This window comes from Lissotriton helveticus, chromosome 10, assembly GCF_964261635.1.
Source record: "Lissotriton helveticus chromosome 10, aLisHel1.1, whole genome shotgun sequence".
Classification (NCBI taxonomy): Eukaryota; Metazoa; Chordata; class Amphibia; order Caudata; family Salamandridae; genus Lissotriton; species Lissotriton helveticus.
The window spans coordinates 419,143,604-419,169,607 of NC_136071.1; the positions used below are offsets into that span (position 1 = coordinate 419,143,604).

At 40.8% G+C, this 26,004-nt stretch overlaps 1 protein-coding gene across 1 annotated transcript in view; it reads right to left on the reverse strand.

Annotated features, from left to right (window-relative positions):
* CDKL4 (cyclin dependent kinase like 4) overlaps positions 1–26,004 on the reverse strand; it is an 843,500-nt gene that overhangs the window by 589,203 nt on the left and 228,293 nt on the right. Inside the window, exon 3 of the mRNA XM_078662902.1 lies at positions 15,906–16,027. Coding sequence (XP_078519028.1) covers positions 15,906–16,027 — 122 coding nt within the window. The remainder of the gene's footprint in view (positions 1–15,905; positions 16,028–26,004) is intronic.

Genomic DNA, 26,004 nt, shown 5'->3' on the forward strand with positions numbered 1-26,004 from the left:
GTTACTGCTAGAGCAAGAGATAACTCTGTGCATGATAGTAGAAGGAAACAACAGTTTAGGGACATTCGTAAACGAATGTTCCGCAACAGGATAATCGGCAATTTGTTAAAAAATATTAAGAAAGGTCAACAGAAAGTGGTTTTTTTATAAGAGAAAAAAAAAGTTGAGAAAGTTATTGATCAGGCATTTGAAATTAAACGTAAGTTATTTATTTTGATAATCAATAGAATTAGGAAGCTAAACAAGGCAATTTATGATTTCAAAAGAAATAGTAGATGGAAGAGAATAGTTAATCGTAGTAATTTTTGTGAAGTTTTTTCTGGAGAATGGATGCATAGTTCAAGCTGTGAGGCATTTTTTAATGAGGAGAGGTATTTCCAGGATAATGATTTGGTGCATGCAGTTGACACCAGTGGTCGTGCTTATGAAGTGAAAGATGGTTGTCCAGTTGAAAAAGAAAAACTTGTGACAACAGAGGCAGAAGAGGTGTTAGGTAATGAGGTTTTAGGAAGACGTGCTAAGGGTCCTGTGTACACCTGGAAGTGTAGTAGTATTTGCAGTGTGCGACAGGATTCCATCAATTTGCTTTGTGATTTTGTACGGTCATTTAATAAGAAAAGTTTGAAGCAGAAAATAAGGTTGTTGCAAGAATTAGATCCTTGCAGAGTGAGAGAAGTGACAGGTTTGCATGGTCATTCACTGGCTTGTCTTTCCAGGAGAGTATGCCAGAGTGTTTTTCATCATTTCAGGATGCTAGCAGTGCATCATAATAAAGTGAGGAAATTAGTTAGAATGTTGTATTATGCTAAGAGTCCAGCAATTATGCTTAAAAAATTATGTGCTGCTCTTTTGCATGGTTCTGAAATAGATGTGAAGAATATATGTGAAGAAATTGAGTTTTGTTACTTTGGAAGTAAAGAGGAGAATGTTGAAATTGACCAAGAAGAAGCGGGTAATGTGGAAGATAGTGTACAGGTTTCCAGTACAGATAATTTCCAGAGGGAAATTACCACGTTTCAGGTCAAATCAAGTGAGAGGCCCAATTTCACTTGTGTGTGTTGTCGACGCACTTATTATAAGAATCAGACTAAGTTAGTGGATTTATATGCAAAAAGTGAAAGGGAAAATAATAGTGAATGGAAGGATTTCGCAACATACTTGATGGTAGAAAATTGTTTTGATTTGGGATTGGATCAACGTGTGTGTACTTATTGTTGTTGCAAATTAAATCAAAACCAGATGCCTGCTAGAGCAGTTCATAATAATCTGGAATTGGTTGAGATTCCTTCTGAATTGAAGGATTTAAATACTTATGAATCTATTTTGATTCAAAGTATCCATCCCTTTCAGGCTATTGTAAGAATGGAGCCAAAGACAGGGAAATTGCCTCCATCAGATTTACAGAGAGGATTAAAGGGAAGAGTTGTTTATTTGCCTCTAGATTTGAAGAAAAACATTAACACAATTGGAGTAGAAAAAGTGGACGAGGAACCTCTGGTTATCTTAGTTAATGGGGTTCCGACAAAGAATAAGAAAATATGGCAAGATTTAGTAGATGTTAGGAAAGTTAAAAAGGCAACATTGTATTTGAAAAAAAATAATAAATACTATAAGAATGTATATGTTGCAGAAGAGGAAGTAAGTGAGGAAGAGGATAGCGATTTGTGTGCTGGTCAAATTGAGAAAGTAGAAACTTCTACTAGTGAAGAAATATATGAACATTATAGTGTTCATCCTTTGCATTCCAAGGAAGTCATGGGGAATGCTATTGAGTTGTTTCAAATGAAACAAGCCAAAGGGAGTCCCATTAGTGTTTGGGAGGAAAGTTTGGAAGCTCGGTGTTTCCCACAGCTTTTTCCAACAGGTCAGGGAGGAAGATATGATGAGCGACCTCATCAAATTCCTGCTTCTGAATACCGGACTTTGCGATTGTATGCAGGAGATGCTAGGTTTCGACAATGCATTCCTTATTTGTTTCATCTCCTGTTTGAAAGCGATCTGTCTGGACTGTCATATGCAGTGAACCACATCTTGAAAAGTGGTATACACATGCAAAACATCTCGGCAAGTGACTTTATGGATAAAGTCAATGTCCAAGACAGTATTTTGGATTCTCACCTGATTAATCTCATGGCGTGTCAGCGTGGTACTAATGAGTACTGGTACCGTCGTCATGGTGATTTAAAATGTATGCTGAGGAACTTAGGTACTCCCACATGGTTCCTCACTCTGAGCTGTGCCGAGTATGGCTGGGAAGACTTACTTGAATTTCTACGAGAGGCAAATGCTAACGTAGAAAACATCGAATTCAAGACACCCGGAGAACTGTGCTCTTTGGATCCAGTCAATGTATGTAGGTACTTCAATCATAGATTTGAAGCTATGATGTCTTTCATCATGAATAAGAAGAATCCACCTCTTGGAGAGGTGTTGGATTTCTTCTGGAGAAAGGAGTACCAAGCAAGAGGTGCTCCTCATATACATATGTTGCTGTGGATCAAGGATGCACCTAAATTTGGAACGGATCCAGAAGACTCAGTGATGAGTTTTATACAACAGTATTCTACGTGTGCTGTTCCAAACGCAAAGGAGAAGAAAAGCCTAAGAGAAAAAGTTCTGCGTTTCCAAAGCCATCGATGTGGAAAGTACTGTCGTCGTAAATTCCGAAACAAGGACAAGTTCTACACCAAATGTCGTTTCGGTTTTCCACGACCGGTGATTTCTAAAGGAAGAGTAAACAGTTTGATGTCTTCGCTGCGACATAATGTGATGAAGAAATCACCTAAAAACACATACAATTTGAAGAGGAACGAAGAGTCCAAGTACATCAACGACTACAACCCGGTGATTTTGTCCATGTGGAATGCTAACATGGATATACAGTTTGTGGCTGATAACTGTATGGCTGTGGCTCGGTATGTGACGTCTTACATCACCAAAAAAGAGAAGACAGAATTGAAGGATATGTGGGAGGACATTTCCCATGAAAAGAGCCTCAGCAAGAAGTTGTACAGTTTCAGTCTGAAGATGTTGTCGCATCGAGAAATCGGAGCGTACGAATGTTCTGACCGGTTGTCTTCAGCAAGTCTCTATGCCAAGTCCAGGAGTATCATTTGGGCGAGTCTTGGTCTTGCTGCAACGCGTAATCGAGTTCTCAAACCTGTGCGGGAAATTGAGTATTTGGCGGAAAAGGAGCCAAACAGTACCGACATTTTGAAGACCAACATGTCGGATACATATTATCCAAATCGAAGCAGTCACCTCGAGAATGTTTGTCTATATGAGGTTCTGCAAAATTACATATTCAAGAGGAACATCAAAGAAGATACTGAGAAAGGAGTGCATGCTGTAATAGGAAGTGAGGGATGTCTGGTCAAGCAAAGAAAATGCCACTTGGTAAACCATCGAAAATTGAGTGGCGAATCTCCTGAAAAAAAAGGAGTTTTTCTATTTAGCACTTTTGCAACTTTTCAAGCCTTGGCGTGCAGAAGAGGAACTGCTTGGAGATTTTCTCTGTTACGAAGACTCTTTCAATGCCGCCAAGGAGACCATAGAATGTCCTGCTTTTCCCAAATATGTACAAATGTTGAATGCGGAAATTGAGCAGGAAGCAATGATTGCAGCCGAGATTGCCAGAGACAGTTCTCAGGACAGTCAGAGTTCTGCTTCATTGAGTCAGGATCCACTAGGAGGACCTGTTATCGAAAATGAAGCTGCCACTGCTATGAATGAAGTGGAAAGAGCCATGGCACATGCTCAGGAGGATGCGGTTAACTTAGAAGAGTTGGAAAGACAGCTCAACGTTGAGCAGAGGAAAATATATGACGAAGTTACCATGCAAATTGATCATGGATTAAGTCATGACAAGAAAGAGTGCTCATGTACGTCGTTGAAGCCTGTCCGACTGTACGTGAGTGGAGAAGCGGGAACTGGAAAAAGTTTCCTCATTAAAGCAATTTCATGCTATTTGCAGGAAAGGACAGAGTCATCACTGTCTTGTGTTGTCACCGCTCCAACTGGACTGGCAGCACATAACATTAAAGGGATTACTTTACATAGTTTACTGATGCTGCCAGTGGAGCATGACAACAAATTACAATATCACAAGCTATCTGGAGATGCTTGTTTTGAAGTTTCAAGAATCTTGAGGAAAATGAAACTTCTTATCATTGACGAAGTAAGCATGGTTTCCAATGTCATGCTTGCCTTTGTGAATTTGAGAATGCAAGAAGTTCTCAAAACAGAGTATGATGTGTTATTTGGTGGCAAACACATCATTGTTTTCGGAGATCTTCTGCAGCTGACACCAGTGAAAGGGCAACCTGTGTTCAAAATGCTCACGCATGAAGATACCAGGAAGTGCCTAGGCAGCATTGGCAACGTCAATATATGGTTAAACTTCAATTATGCTGAACTGCATGAAAATATGCGTCAGGCGAAGGATGAAGTTTACAAGACTATTATACAAGATGTTAGAATTGGAAAAGTGACCGAGCATGGGAAAGAAGCTTTACATGCACGATTACTGTCAAATTTATATCCAGAACAAGATGTTGTGCCTGAGAATATTTTTCAGAAAATTACTGAGAAGAAATCTGGAATATGTTTGATGCCAACTCTTGCAGAATGTGCCAAATTCAACAACAAAATGTTGCATTTAGAAAAGCAAGAGATTGTGAAACTGGAAGCTATTGACAGAGTAGAGCATATGGGATCAACAATTATTTTGTCTGAGAATCTGAAAACAAAATTGGATTCATTAGAGAAGAGTATATCTAAAACTGCAGGTTTTGAAAAGACTCTGAATGTGTGCTTGAACTGCCGTATAATTTTAAGAAGGAATTTACATGTTGAAAGAGGTCTGGTAAATGGATCAATGGGTAATGTTGTTGATTTTGTAAAATACAGAAATAGAGATGGAATTGAATTTTTAAAAATTAAATTTGATGGCATTGAGGAAGTACAGCTAATTGGTTGTTGCTCTGCTAGATTTTTGCTTTTAAAAGACTTATATGTTCGCCGTAAGCAGTTTCCTGTTTGCTTGGCATATGCGGTGACAATCCATAAATCGCAAGGTTTAAGTGTAGACAGTGCATTGGTGAATATTGGCAGTTCTGTGTTCAAGGAGGGTATGGCATATGTGGCATTGTCACGAGTTAGAACTTTATCGGGATTGTACTTGATTGAGTGTGATGTCACAAGCATTTGTGCGGATCTAGATTGTGTTAAGGAATACAATAGGTTAAGAAGAGAGTATGCGCCACATTTGCCTCAATATCCTTTGTTTGAGAAACGTGTGGTAGGCCGGAAACGAAGAAATGTAACCAATACTGGGGAGGTTGTAGCAAAAAGACGAAAAGTCGATGAACCTGAAATTATAAGCAGAAACAAAAAGAATTCTGTTGAAGATGTTGTTGGTTTTCAATTTGAAAACAGTTCTGGTGTCAACTGCTATGCTAATGTAGTGGTTAATGTTTTGTTTTCTTTAGAAAATGTAAAAGAAGAGATTGTGGTCAATTCTGATCAAAGATTTTGCAGTTTGTTAAATTCTGTGTTAGAGAAATGTAGCACTGATAGAACAAACATAGAAAGTGTGTCTGAAATTCGAAATCTGTTAGACAGATGTTCAGGCCAAACACAATTCTCTCAAAATATTCAGCAAGATTGTCAGGAGTTTTTAATGTATATGCTTGATGTATTGCATGCTGAAGGTGTAGATGTAGATCAGCTGTTTGGGCTTTCTTATCAATGGCAGCATGACTGCGAGAACTGTATGGTATCAAGTACTACTAGTGTAGACTCAGAAAGATTTATATATTTAACTTTGCCAGACAGTAAATCAGTCTCCTTTAATAAGCTAGTAAAAGCAGCTGATCACAACATGGAGTGTAGCCAATGTAAATCTGAAATGATGTCCACATTATTTATACGAACATATGACCAGTATGTCATTTTAATGTTCGAACGATGTAGGCCTGATGGAACACAATTGACAACTTTAATTAAAAATTTTGTGGCTTTGCAGTTGTCAATATCAGGAAGGACTTTTGTAACTGCAGCAATTATATATCATGACGGTCCTTCAATAACATCAGGACATTACACAGCTTATTTAAAGTCTAGAAATGGCTGGTCATTTTGCAATGATTCTGTTTTAATTTTCAAAAAAAAATTGCCGTATGACCGTAAAAACTCTTACCTGGTGTTTTTAAAACCAAAATTTTAGGGAAAGAATCTCGGGATGTGCTCTGTGGAATTTCAAGAAGTTCTAATGGCTCCTACACGATTTGGCCTTGAGGATAAGTGTAGTTCAGAGACATAACTTCTAACCATAAGACTGGACGTCATGGAGAAATAAGTGCACTTTGAATGAGTTCAGAAAAACTATTTCTTTTTATAAGCTAATTGAAGCAGCCAATCAAAACATAGAGTAGAGGGAATGTAAGTCTGCAATGCTGTCTACTGTTTTACATTGCTTTGTGATTAAAAGTGATGTAGAGAATTAAATAATTGTAGTAGTCATAGAGGTAGTGTACGTCTGCTTCATAGTAAGCAGTATCAGTGTCATAGGAAATGTAGAACATGACTGAGCAAGAAGGGGAAGATATTACTATTCCAGGATTGTGAAAATGATCTTCAACATTTTAATTCTGAAAGTTGCAGAAATGCCAAATGACGGGATTGGCTTACAAGAAATCCAAGAGTTATAAATGGCTCTGACAAGATTTGGCTTTGTGGAAACTTGTGGTAGAGAGCAAGAAGTCATTTATTGCATGTAACATGTTTTTAAAAACGATGGAGGTTTTCTTTCAGAAAGTGGCGGGCTGAAAGTAATAACAGCACAACAGAGTGTAAGCTGTTCATAGGACATCCTTTGACGTCATGGAAAGTAAGTTAACTTTAAGGAGTTCTGAATTCTGATTTGTTATGTTGTATGGGTTTTTTAAACACAATCATTTTGATTGTGTTTTTTTTTCCCCGCTGTTATATGATGAATACCTTCAAGTCACTGTTTTTAGTGAATTTTGATACATTCTGAGAACAGCAAAAATAAACCATTTAACATGTATAATTAATTCTGTACTGTTTGCATTTATGATGTATATGTAGAACTGTGTAGGACGCATGGAGAAGGTGAGGCTTCTGTAAGTGTCAAAGTTATTGCATGCAGTGCTGCACTTCTGCGTACTCTTTCATATGCTGGACTACATCTGCACAATGAGATACCTAAGCAAAGGAAACACAAGTGATGTGATTGTGAAATGAGCAAAAGAAATTGCACGTATTTCAATTACATCACCTGTGTTTCCTATCATTACGAATCACATTGTGCAGATCAAGTTTAGGTCTGTCCAGGGAAACATAGGAGGTTTGGACTTTGTTCAAGAGTGCAGTGGACATGACTCACTTCATTGGTAGACCTTCACATGTATTATGTCCTCTATTCTCTTCAACAACTCGAAATTTCATCTGCAACCCTGAGTAGGCCTCACCTCAAACAAACCTCTGGATAGGACACATCTTATTGGCATCCTGAAGCAATCATTTAAAATTTTAGTGTCTTGCGACACTTTTCTGAGACAACAGCAATGCAAAAGATGCACCATGTTTTAAGATAGGCCTCACTTCATCTGCATCAAGATACTGTTAGTTTAAAATGTATATCTTTAGGACTGTGTAGGGGGCCTGGAGAAGCAGAAGCTTCTGTAAGTGTCAAAGTTGTTGAAAAACTGTTTGTCCTTCAATCTTTTCCCTTGTCTTTTGTAATTTTTAAATACATGTTTTAATATTTTTCAAATGTTTGTTCTCTCTTTCACAGATTGAAAGTATAAAAACAAAAAGTGAGTAATTTAACGACAATTATAAGGTAAATGTTTTGTACTCTTTTCGTTACATTTCTATCACATTTAACTTCTATTAGTTCCACTGCTTCATTTCTTTAACCCTCAGTTTCCTGCCTTTGCTACTTCCCTCATTCCTTTCTCTATTACCTACTTACTCAACTCCTTCCACTCTTTTTCTCAGTCTCTCTCTTCTCATAGTTCCTCACTCTTGTTCACTCACTCCGTCTCTATTACTCTTAGTGTCTTTGACTGATCACTCTATCACTATTTGTTCATAATGCTTTCTCTGTGTAGTTGAAGCACACTAAGGGGCATATTATGAACACAGCCAATAAAATTATTGCTGTTTTTATTGGCAGAAAACTGGTGCAAAAGTGGTTTTAGCGGCAGTTTTCTGCCGCAAAAGCGGCTTTAGCGACACATTTCTGCCAATAAAAGCTGCAAAACTTTTATTGCCTATGTTGATGATATGGCTCTATGTTACTTACATTTCTTTGCTGTTTCAATTAATCTTTTTCTGTTATTTTTTGTTTTCTGTTTTCTATTTTTTCTCTCTGTTATTCCCCATGTTTTAATCTTATTTTGAACATTCACTCACATTCTCCAAGAAACTCTTCTTTGTTAATGTTATACTCTCTTTTTTTTTCTATCACTTCCTTATCTATTTTGTTTTTCACAATTATACCCTCTTCCGTCTTTTCTTCGGTAAATAGATCTATTAAACAGTATCTCTTCTTTACTCCCTATAGCTGTCTTTCTTTAAAATCACTCTCTGTTTACTTTCCTTATACTTACTCTTTTAAAAAAAAAAAAAATGTTGGTTAGCTCCCGGTCCGCGTACCGAGAAGCTAACCGGGAAGCGAACCAAAAGAAATAGAGCTTGCCAGAGTGCTAAACATTCTAGCAATTTTTTTTGAAAGGGGAGGTAGTTCTGAAAAGAACTTTTTTTTTTATATTTTTGTTGTTATATATATTTTTTTTGTTGTTGTTTTTTTTGTATTTTTTGAACGATTTTATATTTTTTTTGTTTTTTTGGGGGGGGGGGAAACAACAAAAAACAGGCATTGAAAAGGGCTCAACAGGAGCAAAAAAAAAATTACTGGGGGCGGTTAGGGCAATTATGATGTTCATAAGCCAGGTTGATAGCATTTATACTCATATTACCACATGCTATCAACGCACCACAGTGCATACAAGTATGTTTCATGTGGCCAAAATTCTCTTGTATGTTTGGCACAGTTTCCCGTGCCTCTGCTGGTGTCAATGAAATTGACGATCTTGATCTGGCCACAGGAGTTGATGTTGGATTTTCCTCCAAATCCCGTATTTCCGCCCGGCTGTAATTAAGTGGATGCTTCCTGGTCATGTGCCTATGCATAGTATAGTTCCCATAACTATAATTCTTATCCGTCCCTCTTGATAATTTATCTTTGCAGATGAGGCAGGTGACATACCTCGCATTCACTTTTTTTTGGCCAGGAGGGATTGAATAAAACTGCCAGATGAAACTGGGTTTCTTATGGGAAACCCGGGGCAACTCTTCTAAGAACTGTGGTTCTTCTCCCTCCTCTTCCTCCATTTCTTCCTCTTCCTCCTCTGTGTTGGTCATGACCTGGGGAGGTGGTCCTCTCTTCCCATGAGGAGGTGGAGGTGGTGGTGGGGGTGCACCAGCTGAAGCAACTACTGAAGCCATTTCTGAAGTATTAATAAAGGTCTTCCTCTCACAATGATGAAAGTCAGAGTGAGGAAAGAAGGAGGGGTTTTCATCATTTGGGAAAAACAATAGTTCTCAACCAATGAAAAGTGTTATTTTTAGGTCACCTGACCTAGCCTTACATGATTATGAAACCAAAAGTGAAATGAACCAATGAAAAGTTTTATTAACAAGTCACATGACCTCTCACGCTCATGTTACGCGCTGCGGAACGCGCCCCGGTTAGCTTCCGGGTCGCTGCGCTTCGCGCCTCGGTCCGCGCCCCGGAGCACTTCCGGGTGCGCTAACGCGGTACGTCACAAGACGCATTACGCGGCAACGCGATACGTCGCGCTTTCGCGACGCACCGCGGATCGCTTCCGGGGAGCTGCGTTTCGCGCCTCGGTCCGCGCCCCGGGGCACTTCCGGGTGCGCTAACGCGGTACGTCATAAGACGCATTACGCGGCAACGCGATACGTCGCGCTTTCGCGACGCGTCACGATGTTGATTTCTTACCGGTTCGCGGACCGGGTTGCGGCATCAATTTGAGCAAACGGAAAGCTTTCCGGTTCGCGGACCGGGAGCGAAACCAAAAAAATATTTAAAAAAAAATTATTAATAAACATATAAAATATATTTTTGGATTTAAAGAAGAATACATTTTACAGCTATAGATATTAGCTTTTAAAAAACCAATGAAATTCACTGAAAAAACCATAGGTTATAGACCATATATAGTTAGGAATTAGCATTTACAAAACCTTGAAAATTCACTGAAAAAACCATAGGTTATACACCATATATAGTTAGGAATTAGCATTTAAAAAACCTTATTTTACTCACACAAAACCATTGAAATTCCATATATAGTTAGTTGTACTAACTATATATCGCGCACCCGCAATCCACTGCTGATCATGTCACATATTACATCATTCATGACATGGTCAGTGACATCACTGATGACATCACTGATGACATCTCAAATGACATCACTGATGACATCACTGATGACATCTCAAATGACATCACTGGTGACATCACTGATGACATCTCATTTGACATTACTGATCACATCACTGATGACATCATTCATGTGATAATACGATGAAGCTCTTCAGACTCTAATATAACCTTAGATACACTCAGTGTAAACAGACACTCACAGACTGTCACTCATCCATGGAGTTACTCACACACCTAGTCAGTCATGCAAAGAATCAATCACACCTCCATTTCCTCAACTATACAGTTATACACACCTTACTTATTCAAACATATACTAACACATATTTACTCTCTTATACAATCCCTGATACAAGTTCACAATGATCCATACAGCCACACATACATTCACTGGCTCTTTTGCACAGTTATTTATATATGTCAACTCTCACATGTACTGTGTTTTACATATGTACTTACTTTGACATGTAGCACTGAGATATCCATTCACTCACCAATACACTCATGCACACAGTCAACCGCCCATACAGCTGTTTCCACATGCACTTTTGAACCCATACATCTAGTGAATCAACTGCTCACACATCTATGCACAGAGTCATACACCTCCCAGCCACCCATACACACTCTCAGTCTCCCATACAAATACTTGGGCAACCAATCAATAACCCATATAGTTAATCATATAGCTAATGATCAACACATGCAGCAGTTTATAGAACAACAGACATAATGATGCACAAATTGAGACAGTTTAGTCACTAACCCATGCACTCAGTGAGACACATTTAATCACTCACTCATACAGTCAGTCATGCACCTACTAAATCCTTCATCCAGACATTTATACATCCACTCATTCTTAAATATGTAAGACATATTTTAACTTTACAGAAAAATACAGTCACTGGATGTTGCCATCAGTGATGTCATTTGAGATGTCATCAGTGATGTCATCAGTGATGTCATTTGAGATGTCATCAGTGATGTCATCAGTGATGTCACTGACCATGTCATGAATGATGTAATATGTGACATGATCAGCAGTGGATTGCGGGTGCGCGATATATAGTTAGTACAACTAACTATATATGGAATTTCAATGGTTTTGTGTGAGTAAAATAAGGTTTTTTAAATGCTAATTCCTAACTATATATGGTGTATAACCTATGGTTTTTTCAGTGAATATATATATATATATATATATAACATTTCTATGGCAAAATGAAACCCCTCATTTTGTTCCTTTTCAAATTAAATGTATTAAGTGTTACCACTTTATTCCAATCAAGATGACTTCAGGTGTGCCATACTTTTGTCATAAGTAAGACTGTTAGCGTTCTAGTGGTTCTTTAGAACACTCTGGGACATTCTGTCATTGGGCTATAGTTGGGCTACATCTGGCTGATATTTGGGCTACATTTGGGCTCTTTTGTCTCTGGTGGCCATCTTGGGAGACTGCATATCACAATTTTTTTAATGAAATATAAGAGGATTTGAGAAGTCACTCAAAATGTGCCCTAATTTTTCTTTCTTCAGCACTAATCATAATTTCTATGGCAAAATGAACCCCCTCATGTTGTTCCTTTGCAAATTAAATGTTTTAAGTGTTAACACTTTATTCCAATCAAGATGACTTCAGGTGTGCCATACTTTTGTCATAAGTAAGACTGTTAGCGCTCTAGTTGTTCTTTAGAACACTCTGGGACATTCTGTCACTGGGCTATAGTTGGGCTACATCTGGCTGATATTTGGGCTACATTTGGTTTTTTTTGTCTCTGGTGGCCATCTTTGGGCTACATTGGGCTACATTGGGCTACATTGGGCTACATTTGGGCTCTAACATATATATAGCCCAATGCAGCCCAATATATATTTTTCAAAGTTAATTTTCGTAAAAACCACTGGAGCATATATCTTGAGACATAGCAAAGGCACATCGGGCTACCAGTCCCTACAATTTTGCCAAGTTTTGTGGAAATCCATTCAGCCGTTCGAGCTAAAAGTAAGTCCAACCGCCCTATGGAAAACTCAATGTTAAAAACACGTTTTGGGACCCCCCTTTTTTCTCGGCCCCCGCTTGACGAAATCCCCACAAACCTTCAGGGGACGCTCAGAAACAAAATGTGCCATTTCCCTGAAAATTTCAGCCAATTCCGTCCATCAACGCCAAAGTTATTCAACATAGAATTTTGAGAAATCCCTATTCAAAAAAATCCTAACTATATATACCTACTGGCGACTGCTGTTGGTCTCTTCACTGGATCTTGGGATGTGGTGTGGAATGTTTATATTTCAGCGCGCTTGCCAGTAAACGCGCCAAGAGACCCCCGCCTCATGAAGTTGACTCTGCAACTACTGGAAAAAGGAATTCTCCGGGGTACCGGAATCATCAGAGTCCCCCTGGCTGTTCGGGACTTCGGCGGTGTATGGGCTTTCACATAAGCCTAACGTCGGGTGAGGTGTTGATGTCAGCCTCACTCCCGCCCACAGGAATCCCGGTGACATCAGGGTGAAGCGGTATGGGGTAAATGGAGACGGCGTGATCCTATGCGCATGGGTTAAGAAGGACGCCCCACAGCAATCAAGTTCCGCTCCACGCAGCAACCTACAGCCGGATAACAAACATGTCTAATACATGCTGGGACTGGTAGGCGGTCGTCACTAATCACGTCCTACCTAAGGTTGTATGCGCTGGTATACACCTTTAAGAAGCGGGGCTGCAAGCTACCTATCAGGAGGGGGCAGGTATTTAACCTATGAAACGCGACCCTCCCTGTTTCATCCACTACCCTGGCGCTGAAGAAGGCAGACAACGTGCCGAAATGCATTCGCCCATTGAGGGGTTATGGGACTGTCACTCGCCTGTGCCGATGGATTAAAGCTGTTCTCCATACCTACCCTGCTGTTGGTCTCTTCACTGGATCTTGGGATGTGGTGTGGAATGTTTATATTTCAGCGCGCTTGCCAGTAAACGCGCCAAGAGACCCCCGCCTCATGAAGTTGACTCTGCAACTACTGGAAAAAGGAATTCTCCGGGGTACCGGAATCATCAGAGTCCCCCTGGCTGTTCGGGACTTCGGCGGTGTATGGGCTTTCACATAAGCCTAACGTCGGGTGAGGTGTTGATGTCAGCCTCACTCCCGCCCACATGAATCCCGGTGACATCAGGGTGAAGCGGTATGGGGTAAATGGAGACGGCGTGATCCTATGCGCATGGGTTAAGAAGGACGCCCCACAGCAATCAAGTTCCGCTCCACGCAGCAACCTACAGCCGGATAACAAACATGTCTAATGCATGCTGGGACTGGTAGGCGGTCGTCACTAATCACGTCCTACCTAAGGTTGTATGCGCTGGTATACACCTTTAAGAAGCGGGGCTGCAAGCTACCTATCAGGAGGGGGCAGGTATTTAACCTATGAAACGCGACCCTCCCTGTTTCATCCACTACCCTGGCGCTGAAGAAGGCAGACAACGTGCCGAAATGCATTCGCCCATTGAGGGGTTATGGGACTGTCACTCGCCTGTGCCGATGGATTAAAGCTGTTCTCCATACCTACCCTGCTGTTGGTCTCTTCACTGGATCTTGGGATGTGGTGTGGAATGTTTATATTTCAGCGCGCTTGCCAGTAAACGCGCCAAGAGACCCCCGCCTCATGAAGTTGACTCTGCAACTACTGGAAAAAGGAATTCTCCGGGGTACCGGAATCATCAGAGTCCCCCTGGCTGTTCGGGACTTCGGCGGTGTATGGGCTTTCACATAAGCCTAACGTCGGGTGAGGTGTTGATGTCAGCCTCACTCCCGCCCACAGGAATCCCGGTGACATCAGGGTGAAGCGGTATGGGGTAAATGGAGACGGCGTGATCCTATGCGCATGGGTTAAGAAGGACGCCCCACAGCAATCAAGTTCCGCTCCACGCAGCAACCTACAGCCGGATAACAAACATGTCTAATGCATGCTGGGACTGGTAGGCGGTCGTCACTAATCACGTCCTACCTAAGGTTGTATGCGCTGGTATACACCTTTAAGAAGCGGGGCTGCAAGCTACCTATCAGGAGGGGGCAGGTATTTAACCTATGAAACGCGACCCTCCCTGTTTCATCCACTACCCTGGCGCTGAAGAAGGCAGACAACCTGCGGAAATGCATTCGCCCATTGAGGGGTTATGGGACTGTCACTCGCCTGTGCCGATGGATTAAAGCTGTTCTCCATACCTACCCTGCTGTTGGTCTCTTCACTGGATCTTGGGATGTGGTGTGGAATGTTTATATATATATATATATATATATATATATATATAAAATCTTCCCCAAACTTGTGATGTCAGAGCATAAAGTCTAACTTTACTCCTTTTTAGTATATTCACAAAGGTAAATTTAGACCAAAAGTCCACCTTTACTAGTAGTAACTTACCTTTGTGAACACTGAACAGTAGTAAAGTCAGACTTAAATCTTAGTTTACTTTTGTGAATATCAAAAAATATTAAACTTACACAAAAGTTTGTTTACCTTTGTGAATCAGGCCCTTGGTTCCTAGGTTTGCTTTGTAATACAGAAGCACCTTTTATGGTTTGCCGTTATCCTACATCTTGGTTCTTCTGGAGGGTCGCTGAGCAGATTTCTTTTTGATCTGGGCCATATTGTGTTGGATATCCTGATTAAGCTCAATATACAGAAGCCGCCACAGACTAAAGATGCAAGACTCAAGCACCGTGAATAAAAGTTCCCCATCATTTACTTTTAATTCGAATGTGGGGAAGGTTGTCAAGATCCATTTAGTACTCACGTTTGAGACCTGCTATTGCTATCATTTTGCAAAAAAATATTTTGTCACTCTAGTAAAGATTGAGAACATTTTAATATGCTTTATTAGTAGTACCTGAATAATTTGGGATGTATGTTACGCTTCCCTAGTGGCAGAATCTACGTTTTAATGAATGACTTTGTGCTTTTTTTAGTTCAAATATCTTTATTACTTTAGTTAAAAAGAAATACTTTTGCAATACATTAGGAAAACATAAAAATCATAAGCAAATATATAATAGGGAAAATTAAAAAGGACTATTTAACAAAGAACATCTGGACTGGGATAAAAAGATATCAAAGTTATCATATAAAGGTCATCAGATATATTTTTCTTTCGAGTCTTTGGGGTCCATTAGGATGGCGAGCGGACTTTTCCCGCCCGCCATCCTGTCGTTGAAATGGACTGCCCGCCATAAGGGCGGGGGTCCCGTGGGCAGCATTAGGATGCGCCCGCCACAGTGGCCCCGCCCGCCATCCTAATGGGCCCCATAGTTCGACTTTTCCCTGGACGCCAAGGTTGCTGCACTTTTAGCCGAAAGTGCTGCTAGGGAATGAGCTTAGGGCTGGAATTTATTCAGGACTGTGTACTCACCCAATAGGGTTCTTCTCTAGCTCGTTCAGGACGGTGTGATCACAGAACTCGAACACCAAGTGCAATTTTCTCTTCCTCCTAAATACTTCCAGAAGGTTCACAAGGTTATTGTGCTTCAATTGCTGAAAAACACGAGGAAGACAGTGGGTTATTGTTCTCATGTATAGAAACCTTGATCCTACTTTTTCATAAACCATATTATTACATTTGTTAGTTTGAAAATATTTCCACTCCTTCTTATTGACTAACGGAAAACCAGATTGAAACTTAAAGTTGGGTTGACAGTAAAATTCTGAATAATCAGGTTTTCTATTTGTGATTTTCGTGTGCTGTAAAATCCTCAGCACATTTTTGTTCTGCATGAGCAGATGATCACGGAGAGAGATAAGTTTGTGGCGACATCAGTGACTTTTTTTCTGTATACGTTTTTGAGATCATTTGTTTTGATTTAAGAAGTATTTGGACCAGAGGCTGTGTTCTGAATAAATGGCACCTAGTCCATGTAGATGTTAGGTTGGTTTATTTTGGATGGATGTTATCACCTAGAGCACTCACACACCAACATTCCACCACCACAGTCACACTGGCTGAGAAGCAGGTATAACAGGCTGCCGGCTCGTAATCTAAGAAAGTGGTGGGGCCTAAATACCTTCATAATTTTTCCATGAGAGAGCACGGTTAGCTTTCTGAAACTGCTTTATGGGTGAAATGGGGAATGTTGCTACCATCAAAAAGTCATTCGATAATACAAAATAAGAATTTATATAGAATATTTAATTGATATAATATATATGTATATATACATATATATATACAGGTGTACCCTGTGAAGCTGCATTGACAGAAGTTTACAGTGAAAGCCCAATTAAAATATTGGCAAACTAATTTTCAAAGTAGTCAGCAGCATGTCGGCGGACGCGCTTAAAGACAGGGATGCAGCAGCGGTGGAATTGTTCGATGACACGAAGGCACCAAGCTGCGTAGCACCGTTTCATAGAGCGTTGCCAGGCAACAGTAACAACAGCCTCAAAGACAAGGACATTAGAAAGGCTGAAAAAAGCGGAACAAAGTAAGTGGTGGGAAAACAAATCCCGACAAAGATATTTAGATGTGGGGAGGATACCACGTGGGCTAAGGATACTTACGGCCCCAGCTATGAGAATCCAGATATTGCTATGATGAAAGAGTGGGCGGAGACCAATTTGGAGTCTTCAAGGAAATTAGTTGTCATATTGGTGAAATTTGCGGAAAAAGACAGATGAAAACTACAAGAAAAAATTGAGGAAAAAGAAAAAGAACTGAGTTTATTAGGACAGAATCCAGAGGTGGAGATGAGATGATTAAACGGTTACTCAAGGAAGAGGAACACATTCGGGAGAGAAAAGTATTTAAGTTCCATAGAGATAAAATGGACTACATTTGCCCGAAAATATGACACACTGAAAGTATCCAAATTCGGAGGGGCAAAAGCCACAACATCAAGCAACCAAAGTACCAGGGAAGGGAATGTTAACACGTCCAATTCTGACCTAAGCTCAGTGTTGGAGAGCGAGGCTGAACAAGAATCACACCATGCAGGGGCCGCAACCATTCCATCTAAAATATCATTACTTGAAGTACTGGATTTGTGGAGTAGCGCAGACAAACACTGCGCCCAAGAACTCAAACAAACCAAACAAAAGTGGTTCCAGGAAACCGAGAGAAAGGACAAAAGTGTAACAAAAGCGCAAACAACACCAACAGGAAACCGAACAACCGCAGATGGAAAAAAAATTAACAGATAACGGCACCGATGACAAAACAATCATCAATCTTGCCAAAGTAGACCTAAACAAAGCAGAGGAACAATTATTATCTTTGGGTATATCGTACTGCCCCGAAAGTACTTTTAATTATGCTACTACACGCATGGACAATTTCAAAAGCATACGTAAATTAATACTCAAAACATACCATTTGTTGCAAAACAAATCATCCGAAACAACACAGGGATAGGAAAAATCAGCCTTGCAATCACCTCTCCTAAACCTATCAACACTTACAGATCTACAGGAGCTAGGTAGAGAAAGTGAAACAGCAAACACAAAAAGTTACAACACAGGATAACAAAGAACCAACAACTGAGACAAGGACATTGGCACATGAAGAAGCTAAAACACCATTCAAACCCAGATCAACATTCAATCTAATCACTCCAAGAGATGCTATCGATATATTTCATGAAAACGTGACTATAGAAATTAAACAACTAAATCATAAAGTGCAGGATGTTCAAAGAAGAAACAAATCTAAATACAACTTGCAACATTAGCGATATAATCAATTGATAACAAAATTGAAGAACAACCCGCAAATTATAATACGCAACTCAGACAAGGGTGGAAATTTGGTTATCTGGGGCAAGGAGGCATATGTGGAAGAAGCCATGAGCCAGTTACAAGACAAAGCATGCTACAAGAAAACAGACATTTTATCATTAAAAACCATGTATCATGAATATTAAAGCAAGCTCCTGGCATGGAAAAGCGCAGGTTTAATATCTATGCAGGAATACAAGTCTTTAAAGAATGAAAATCCAAGTGTCACTGTAATATATTTTATACCTAAAATCCACAAAAATCCGATCCAGCCACCAGGGCAACCGATAATATCAGTACGCAAAAGTCTGTTAGAACCTTCGTCACAATTTGCGTATTTCTTTTTACAAGAACATCTTCACCAACTACCGTCATACGTTAGAGACACTAGCGACTTTCTGAATAAAATACAGGATTTCATATGCCAGGAAGATTATCTTCCAATTACACTTGACGTTTCCGCCTTGTATACAAGTATCAACCATCATGACGGTCTAAGGTCATTGCAACATTATTTAAATATCAGACCAGCACACTTGAATACTCACAGCAAAATGTTATTACGTTTGGTGGAATTTTGCCTCTATAATAATATATTAATGTTCCAAAACACTTTATTCCAGCAGTTGTGTGTAGTAGCTTTGGGTGCCAGCTTCTCCCCCAGCTACGTGTGTCTGCACATGGGCTGGTGGGAGGAGCTGGTACTAAAAAAATGATATGTAAATGAATACAATGGAAATGTGAAACTCTGGCTACGTTTTATCGATGATCTCTTTGTGATTTGATCGGGCGCAAGGGAGTTCATTGATAGAATTAACACAGATGAGATCAACCTAAAATTTACCGCAAACATTAGCACTGAAGTGGTGAGCTTCTTAGATGTACAGATCTAAGTTGGAAAATAAGGCCTATAGAAAGGAAACAGCTGGGAACGCAGTATTACAAATGTCAAGCTCACACCCTTGACATCTCATACAAAGTATACCTTATGGTGAGATGTTGCGACTAAAAAGAACATGCAGTACTGGGGATGACCTCAAAAAAGTGCAACAGGCAATCACATTCAGGTTCTTACAAAGGGGCTATTCCCACAAATGCATTAACAGGGCAATTAAGAAAAGCAATCTAGCCAACAGATCTGACATATTAACAAAATCTAAAACACAGGGACATGAAACAGATACAAGAGATGAAAATAAGAGTAACAACACAAGGGAGTTTAGACCAGTGGTCTTCAAACTGGGGGGCGCAACTAACCCTGGGCGTAGTGGGCGTAGTGGGGTTACGTGAAGCATCACGAAGTGGGGGGAATCTACGCACACCCACACACTTCGCGTAGCCCCACTACGCGCCACCCGCCCTCTTCTAAATGCCCTTAAAATCATTAAAAACATTATAAAACGAATGAAAACAACTTACCTGAGATGAGGCGTCCCGGGGCTCCCTCTTCCTGGTTTATCGCCGACTTCTTCCACACAAATGCGCAGGAGAGGGCGGGAGGGAGGCGGGTGGCAGGCAACTTCGCTCCTCCATAGCGTGTGCGTAGTCTGTCTACTACGCCTACTTTGTGAATCGCGAAGTAGGCAACACTACGCACACTCCCTGGACGGACCGGAGCACTACGCCCCCCCTTAGGCGCGACCCCCAGGGGGGGCGTGGAGTGATACAAAGGGGGTCGCGCATTACCAATCAAACTTCTGCCCAGGCCCAAGGCACTACAAGGGCACGTCTGTGTCTCAGCCCAGGCTGCTGCAGTGCAGCTCGAGCTGCTGTGGGCTGGGCAGTGTCTGGAGTCTTAGCTCCGGCACACCCGAGTTTTTGACAGGTCGTTAAAGACCATTTGCATATTTACATGCCTTTGTAAACTGGTTACAGAGGCTTCTTTTTTTCTGGCTCCGATACCCCCTGGGCCCCCACTCTACCTATTCCTTACATTTAAACAGTTTTATCAAGCAGCAGCTGTGAATAAAACTCCAGGAAGTTAAGAATGTCACAGGTCAACAACAAATTAAATTAACCAAGAACAGAAAAGACATTCATACATCTTGAAAGGTTTTTTTCTGTACACCAAGGGGCGGCTTTACAAGCCCCTTGCGCCACTTTTGCATCACTTTTCCCATGTTAAAAGTGATGCAAAAGTGACGCAAAGGGCTTGTAAATCTGCCCCAAAATGTTTTTCACTTTTGCCAATTTCTATTATAAGAATAATTTACCTTATAAAAACAATTTATACAAGTCTCATTGCATCTTGGCACTCGTGAGAATTTGGTCCTGTGGATGTGCTGGAGTTGTAAAAATGTTAAAGCACGTTAGGGCAGATTTACAACAAGTAACGCAGCAAGGTGCGTTAAGTCATTTTGCTGCGCCGTGCTCCGTTAGTTTGGAAAGCACAGAGATGCGACATTTTACAAGAATATGTCGCATCTCTGTCCTTCCCCCGCGCTGGCGCACAAGCTTCAGCCATGCGCCGGCACAGGAACCCTTGCACCATGGTGCAAGGATGCCTGTGTCGTGGGGAGATTGTTTTTGTGCAGGAAGGGGCACCTTCCTGCACAAAAACAATCACTACAGGCATTTTCCCCTTTCTTTTTTTTTTCTTTTTTAATTGAGAATATTCTGGTACAAAAAAGAGAATCAAATACATAGATAATTCATTTTCATACTGTTATATCAATCGAAAACTCAAATAGAGAAAATCTTCGTGCATTTATACAATGTAGGAAAACAATTTTTTAACATTAATTAAATAATAAACCAGTCTGCGGTACAGTGTTTGTGCCTATATGCATACAGTGATTAAGGTAATTAGAATCTATTTTCGAATTAATTTGTAGGTCCCTCCAGTTCTTTAATGGGGCCCAGATCTTAAAGCCAATCTCACGCATTCTCCAGCCCTTACCCTCATACAGGGAGGATTCAATGTTATGTATCCCTAGAAGCGTAGTCCGCCATTCCAGCATGGACGGAGCAGATGCGTCCTTCCAGCCCAAAGACATAAGGATACGTAGAACTGAAGTACATATAAACACAAAAGCTTCAATCTCTTTCTGAAGCTTCAGCTTACTGTCGGAACCTAGTATCATTAGTGTAGGGGATATTTTAATCTTCAGAGCTAGTAGTTCTTACAGAAACATCTCAATTTCCGTAAAAACTGGATTTAATTTTTCACAATCGTAAAACATATGTAGTAGATTGGCTGGTCCTTGCATACACCTTGGGCAATTGTTGTCATCCCTTTTGCCCCATTTAAACAGTTTATCTAGCGTATAATAAAGATTAAATAACGTTTTATAGTGTTGGGCCCTTAAATTTGAGGCTCGGAGTACTTTTTTATCTAGGTGCAGCGCTTTATCCAGATCCACGTCTGGGTTTCCCAGTTTCTGGGCTCAGGAGACCTCGCATTTCTCAAAATCATCCTGTATACTACTCATTAAGATCCCATAGATCTCTTTGACCCTTCTGCCTCCCTTTAATAAGTGGTCCAATAGGCTGCTTTTGTTCCCAAGGCATATCCGAGGTCTAATGGCCTTTAGTGTCTGAGATACCTGTGTATATTTAAACCTCTGATTATCAGATATGCCAAATTTCTGTTGCATTAACTCAAAGCTGAGTACTGCACTATCCTCCATAATATCTCCTACAGTTCTAATGCCCAACTGCTCACAGTGTCTCCACATACCATCACTACTGATTTGTGAGAAAGTGCCAGATTGCCAAAGTGGTGTATAGTGATTGATTTTCCGAATTGCCCATAACTTTTGCACCATTTTCCAAACCTCCCAAGCACTGCGTTTAAATATATATCTGCTCTTCTTGAAATAGCGCCACTCTGTTTTCCTAACTAATACCCCAAACGCCACCCTGCCCAGTAATAGTTCATATATAGAGGGGGGGTTTTGATTCCTTCTGGGCCTATTGGCCCCTCCAGTACATGAGTCGTATAATACTGCCATCTGGGAAAGCAAGCAAGCCCAATGGTAATATCTAAGATTAGGAATTCCCATCCCACCCTGTTCCTGGGGTAGAGACATAAATTTTATAGCCCTCCTAGTCTTGCCGTATTGCCATAGAAAATTCATAAAAATTGTTTCCATTGATTTAATCACAGCTTCCTCGATAAAGAACGGTATAGCTCGGAGGATGTACAAAATCTTTGGAAACATCGTCATTTTTAAAACATTTGCTCTACCTATGAGGGACAGATGTAATACGTCAATTCTTTTGAGATCAGCGGCAATTGTTTTTAGCAGTGGTGTAAAGTTGTCTCCAATAATTGATTCAGTGGCTGTATTAATTATAACTCCAAGATAGACCGCAGACTCGACATATCTGATATCGGTTTTAATAATATTGTTGGTGCAAATTATCTGGGTTTTACCCTCATTCAAACGGTATCCTGAAAATCCACCATACTCACCAGTAATCTTGACAATTGCTCGCATTGCCGCGATGGGTTCAGGGGTAATCACTGCTAGATCGTCCGCATAGGCTAAAAGTTTGGTGTCAAACCCATTAATAGTTACCGGCTTGATGTCCCTACATCCCAATAACGGTCGCACCAGTGGATCTATATACAGTGCAAACAGTATAAGTGAGCAGGGACAGCCCTGGTGTGTCCCCCTTGTGATAGCTATCTTTTCCGAGCTCTTACCCATTAGCTGCACCCTAGCCGTTGGATAGCTATACATAGCTTTAAGAGCATTCAGAATTTTTGGGCCAAACCCCCTCCGGACCAACACTCCCCACAGATATTCCCACCTTACGCGGTCAAATGCCTTTTCCGCGTCAAGGAGGATCATGGCCATCCGCCCCCCCCCCCGTGGCAGCATGGGAGTCAAACAAAGTGATGGCACGTCTTATGTGATCAGTTGTTCCTCGGCCTGGAATGAATCCATGCTGCCAAGGGGAGACCAGAACGCTGATGACCCTCCCTAGCCTCTTGGCTAGAATCTTGGCATAGACCTTAGTATCCGCATTCATAAGAGATATCGGTCTGTATGACCCAGGGTTTTCTTTGGGTTTGTCTTTTTTGTGGAATACGACTATATTAGTCTCTTTCCATGTATCAGGGATTCAACCAGTACATATTATTCCATTAAATAAGTCTAAAAGTATTGGGGCTAATTCATTTGAGAGATTCTTATAGGCGTCCAGTGGAATACTATCTGCCCTGCTGCCTTACAATTTGCTAGCTCTTGCAATGCCTCATAGATTAAACATATATAGTGCTACCAGCAATTTTGGAGCCTCCTTATGTAGGGCACACCTTGATTGGACTCCACTCGATTTTATATGAATTCATTTATTTCTTCAAAATTAATGTATTAAAAGATTGTGTTATTTGGTTTTATGTCATATTTCCCACTTGGTTGTAACAAATTCAAATTTCTTCTCATTTTATATGTGGCGCCAATGCATTTCGGGCATTTTTGCCCTTCTTCCGGGAGCTCCATAAACACAAGGATATAGCATAGGTATATAGTGTCAAAACATCATACAATACATACATTTGTTCTAAACTATTGTGGTGCTATCGTGTCTGGTACATCGTGTCTGTGTGTGAACAAACACCCGTTATGTGAAAAAACCTTAACCTGATAGGTCCAGTATTCGGGAAAAATGCTTACATGTTTGTAGGTTGTCTCATGCATCTAATGTGCAATCTGTAAAAAATATAAAACGTGTGAGGGACTGCATCGGTTTGCAGTACGATTATAGCGGAACACGTTTAAAATGCAGTGTCTTGCTGACTTACTTGAGAATCCTGTGATAATCTCTTAAGCGTGGGTTCCGTGACTCGCCATTACCGCGGCTGGGTTAGGTTGTATTGCGAGACGCGCCCCTTAATAAACGTAGATGGCGGGCTAAAATCAAGTGTGTGGTGTGGAGCTAAACAACGGACTGTGTTCTGTTACTCGCGCTAGTGATAAAGTGAAGGAGCGGCTCTACGGGTCATTCAGAAAATCCTTGACTCCAGGCCCAGACCCCATAGAGTACCGACACTATTCATACTCCAGATATTGGAATTGTGTCTTTGATGGGGTATTCTACCAGCAGATAAAGGGTACATCTATGGGGGCTATTTTTGCCCCCCACCTGGCAATTCTGTTTATGGACGCGCTCGAGACAGGCACGATCCTTTCGGATTTCAATCCATTCCGCTCTGGGATCGCCATCTGGCGACGATACATAGATGATATTTTTCTAATTTGGAATCTGGATGAGAAGACCTTAGAGTCCTTCTTACACTGGCTAAATAATAACTGTGATGACCTACAGTTCACCCTCTCCCATCATAAAACAGAGATCCCTTTCCTCGATTTGACAATTTACCATGAGGAAGGTGAATTACTAACCCGACTGTACAGGAAACCAACCGAACGCAACACACTGTTGAGGTATGATAGTAATCATCCTAAAGCCCTTAAAGATTCTCTCCCTACTCACAATTCCTCCGTATAAGACGCAACTGCTCATCAAAACTGGACTACTTCAGAGAGGCAGATGTTCTGTCATCCAAACTTAAAGCGCGGGGATACCCAAAAAGATTAGTCAGGAATGCTGCTAAAAGAGCTTGGTACTGCCCCCGAGACGTCTTACTTGAACCAAAGAGTAGGGAGAGATCTGATAGAATTGCCTGTGTAACCACTTTCTCCCCAGTTTCGAATCAAATTCGCAAGACAATCCTTCAGCATTGGTCAATCCTGAACACAGGCCAATTAAATTTTGAAAAGCCATTGTTTGCGTTCAAAAAAAGTAAAAATATAAAAGACCATCTTGTTAGGGCGGCCCTACCTACAACACCTATAAGTAACACGATTGAGTCCAACTGGGGCTTACCACCTGTGACAGGGCATGTAAAATGCGGACAATGTATTGTGTGTGATTTGACACTGGAGGGGCGCACGTTCAGTCACAATAATGTCACGAATGAAATGAAAACCTTAACAAACTGTAACAGTTGCAATGTAATTTATGCGGTCTTATGCCCCTGTCCAAAAATGTATGTGGGACAAACCACACAGAAGGTGAAGACACGCATAAGCCAACACCGGAGCCGCATAAGATGTGGGACTCTCAATGCCCCACTAGTGGAACATTTCTCATCCATGAAACACACGGCTGACGATTTGAGATGGACAGTCTTGAAATCAGTAAAATTACCACAAAGAGGCGGCAATCTGCAACAAATTCTGAATCGTGAGGAATTGAAATCTATTATACAGTTCAACACCATCCACACTGGATTGAACCGAAGTGAGGACTGGACCACTCTATTGTGAATATACAATACTGAATTATGGAACTTCAAAGCAAAGAGACTCAGTGCTCCCATCTATTAGTTTTTTACTAGTTTTTAATGAACATATATATGTATCACAAATGCTTCACTGTTATGCATGCAATCCCTTCACTTCACACATCACCCCTGCAATTGTTTAAATGTTGGACTACCCCGGTAGCAGACCTCAAACTCGCTTGACTCTAGGCTCTTTACCAAGCAGTTCCATTGCCAAGCAATCTGCGCTACCTAATTCTCCGCAATTTGATCCCATTTCTAAACTCCAGATCATGGGGGAATGGCTTTTTAACTTTAAAAGTTCATCCCAACTCCGGGACACTTCAAAATGGCGCCCGTGTTAGCGCCCAAGCACTCTTTCATTGTTCACAGCCAGTCATGACGGGAACACCGTTCCAAGATGGCGCCCAAAGTCACTTCCACGTGACCAGACGCTATTCTA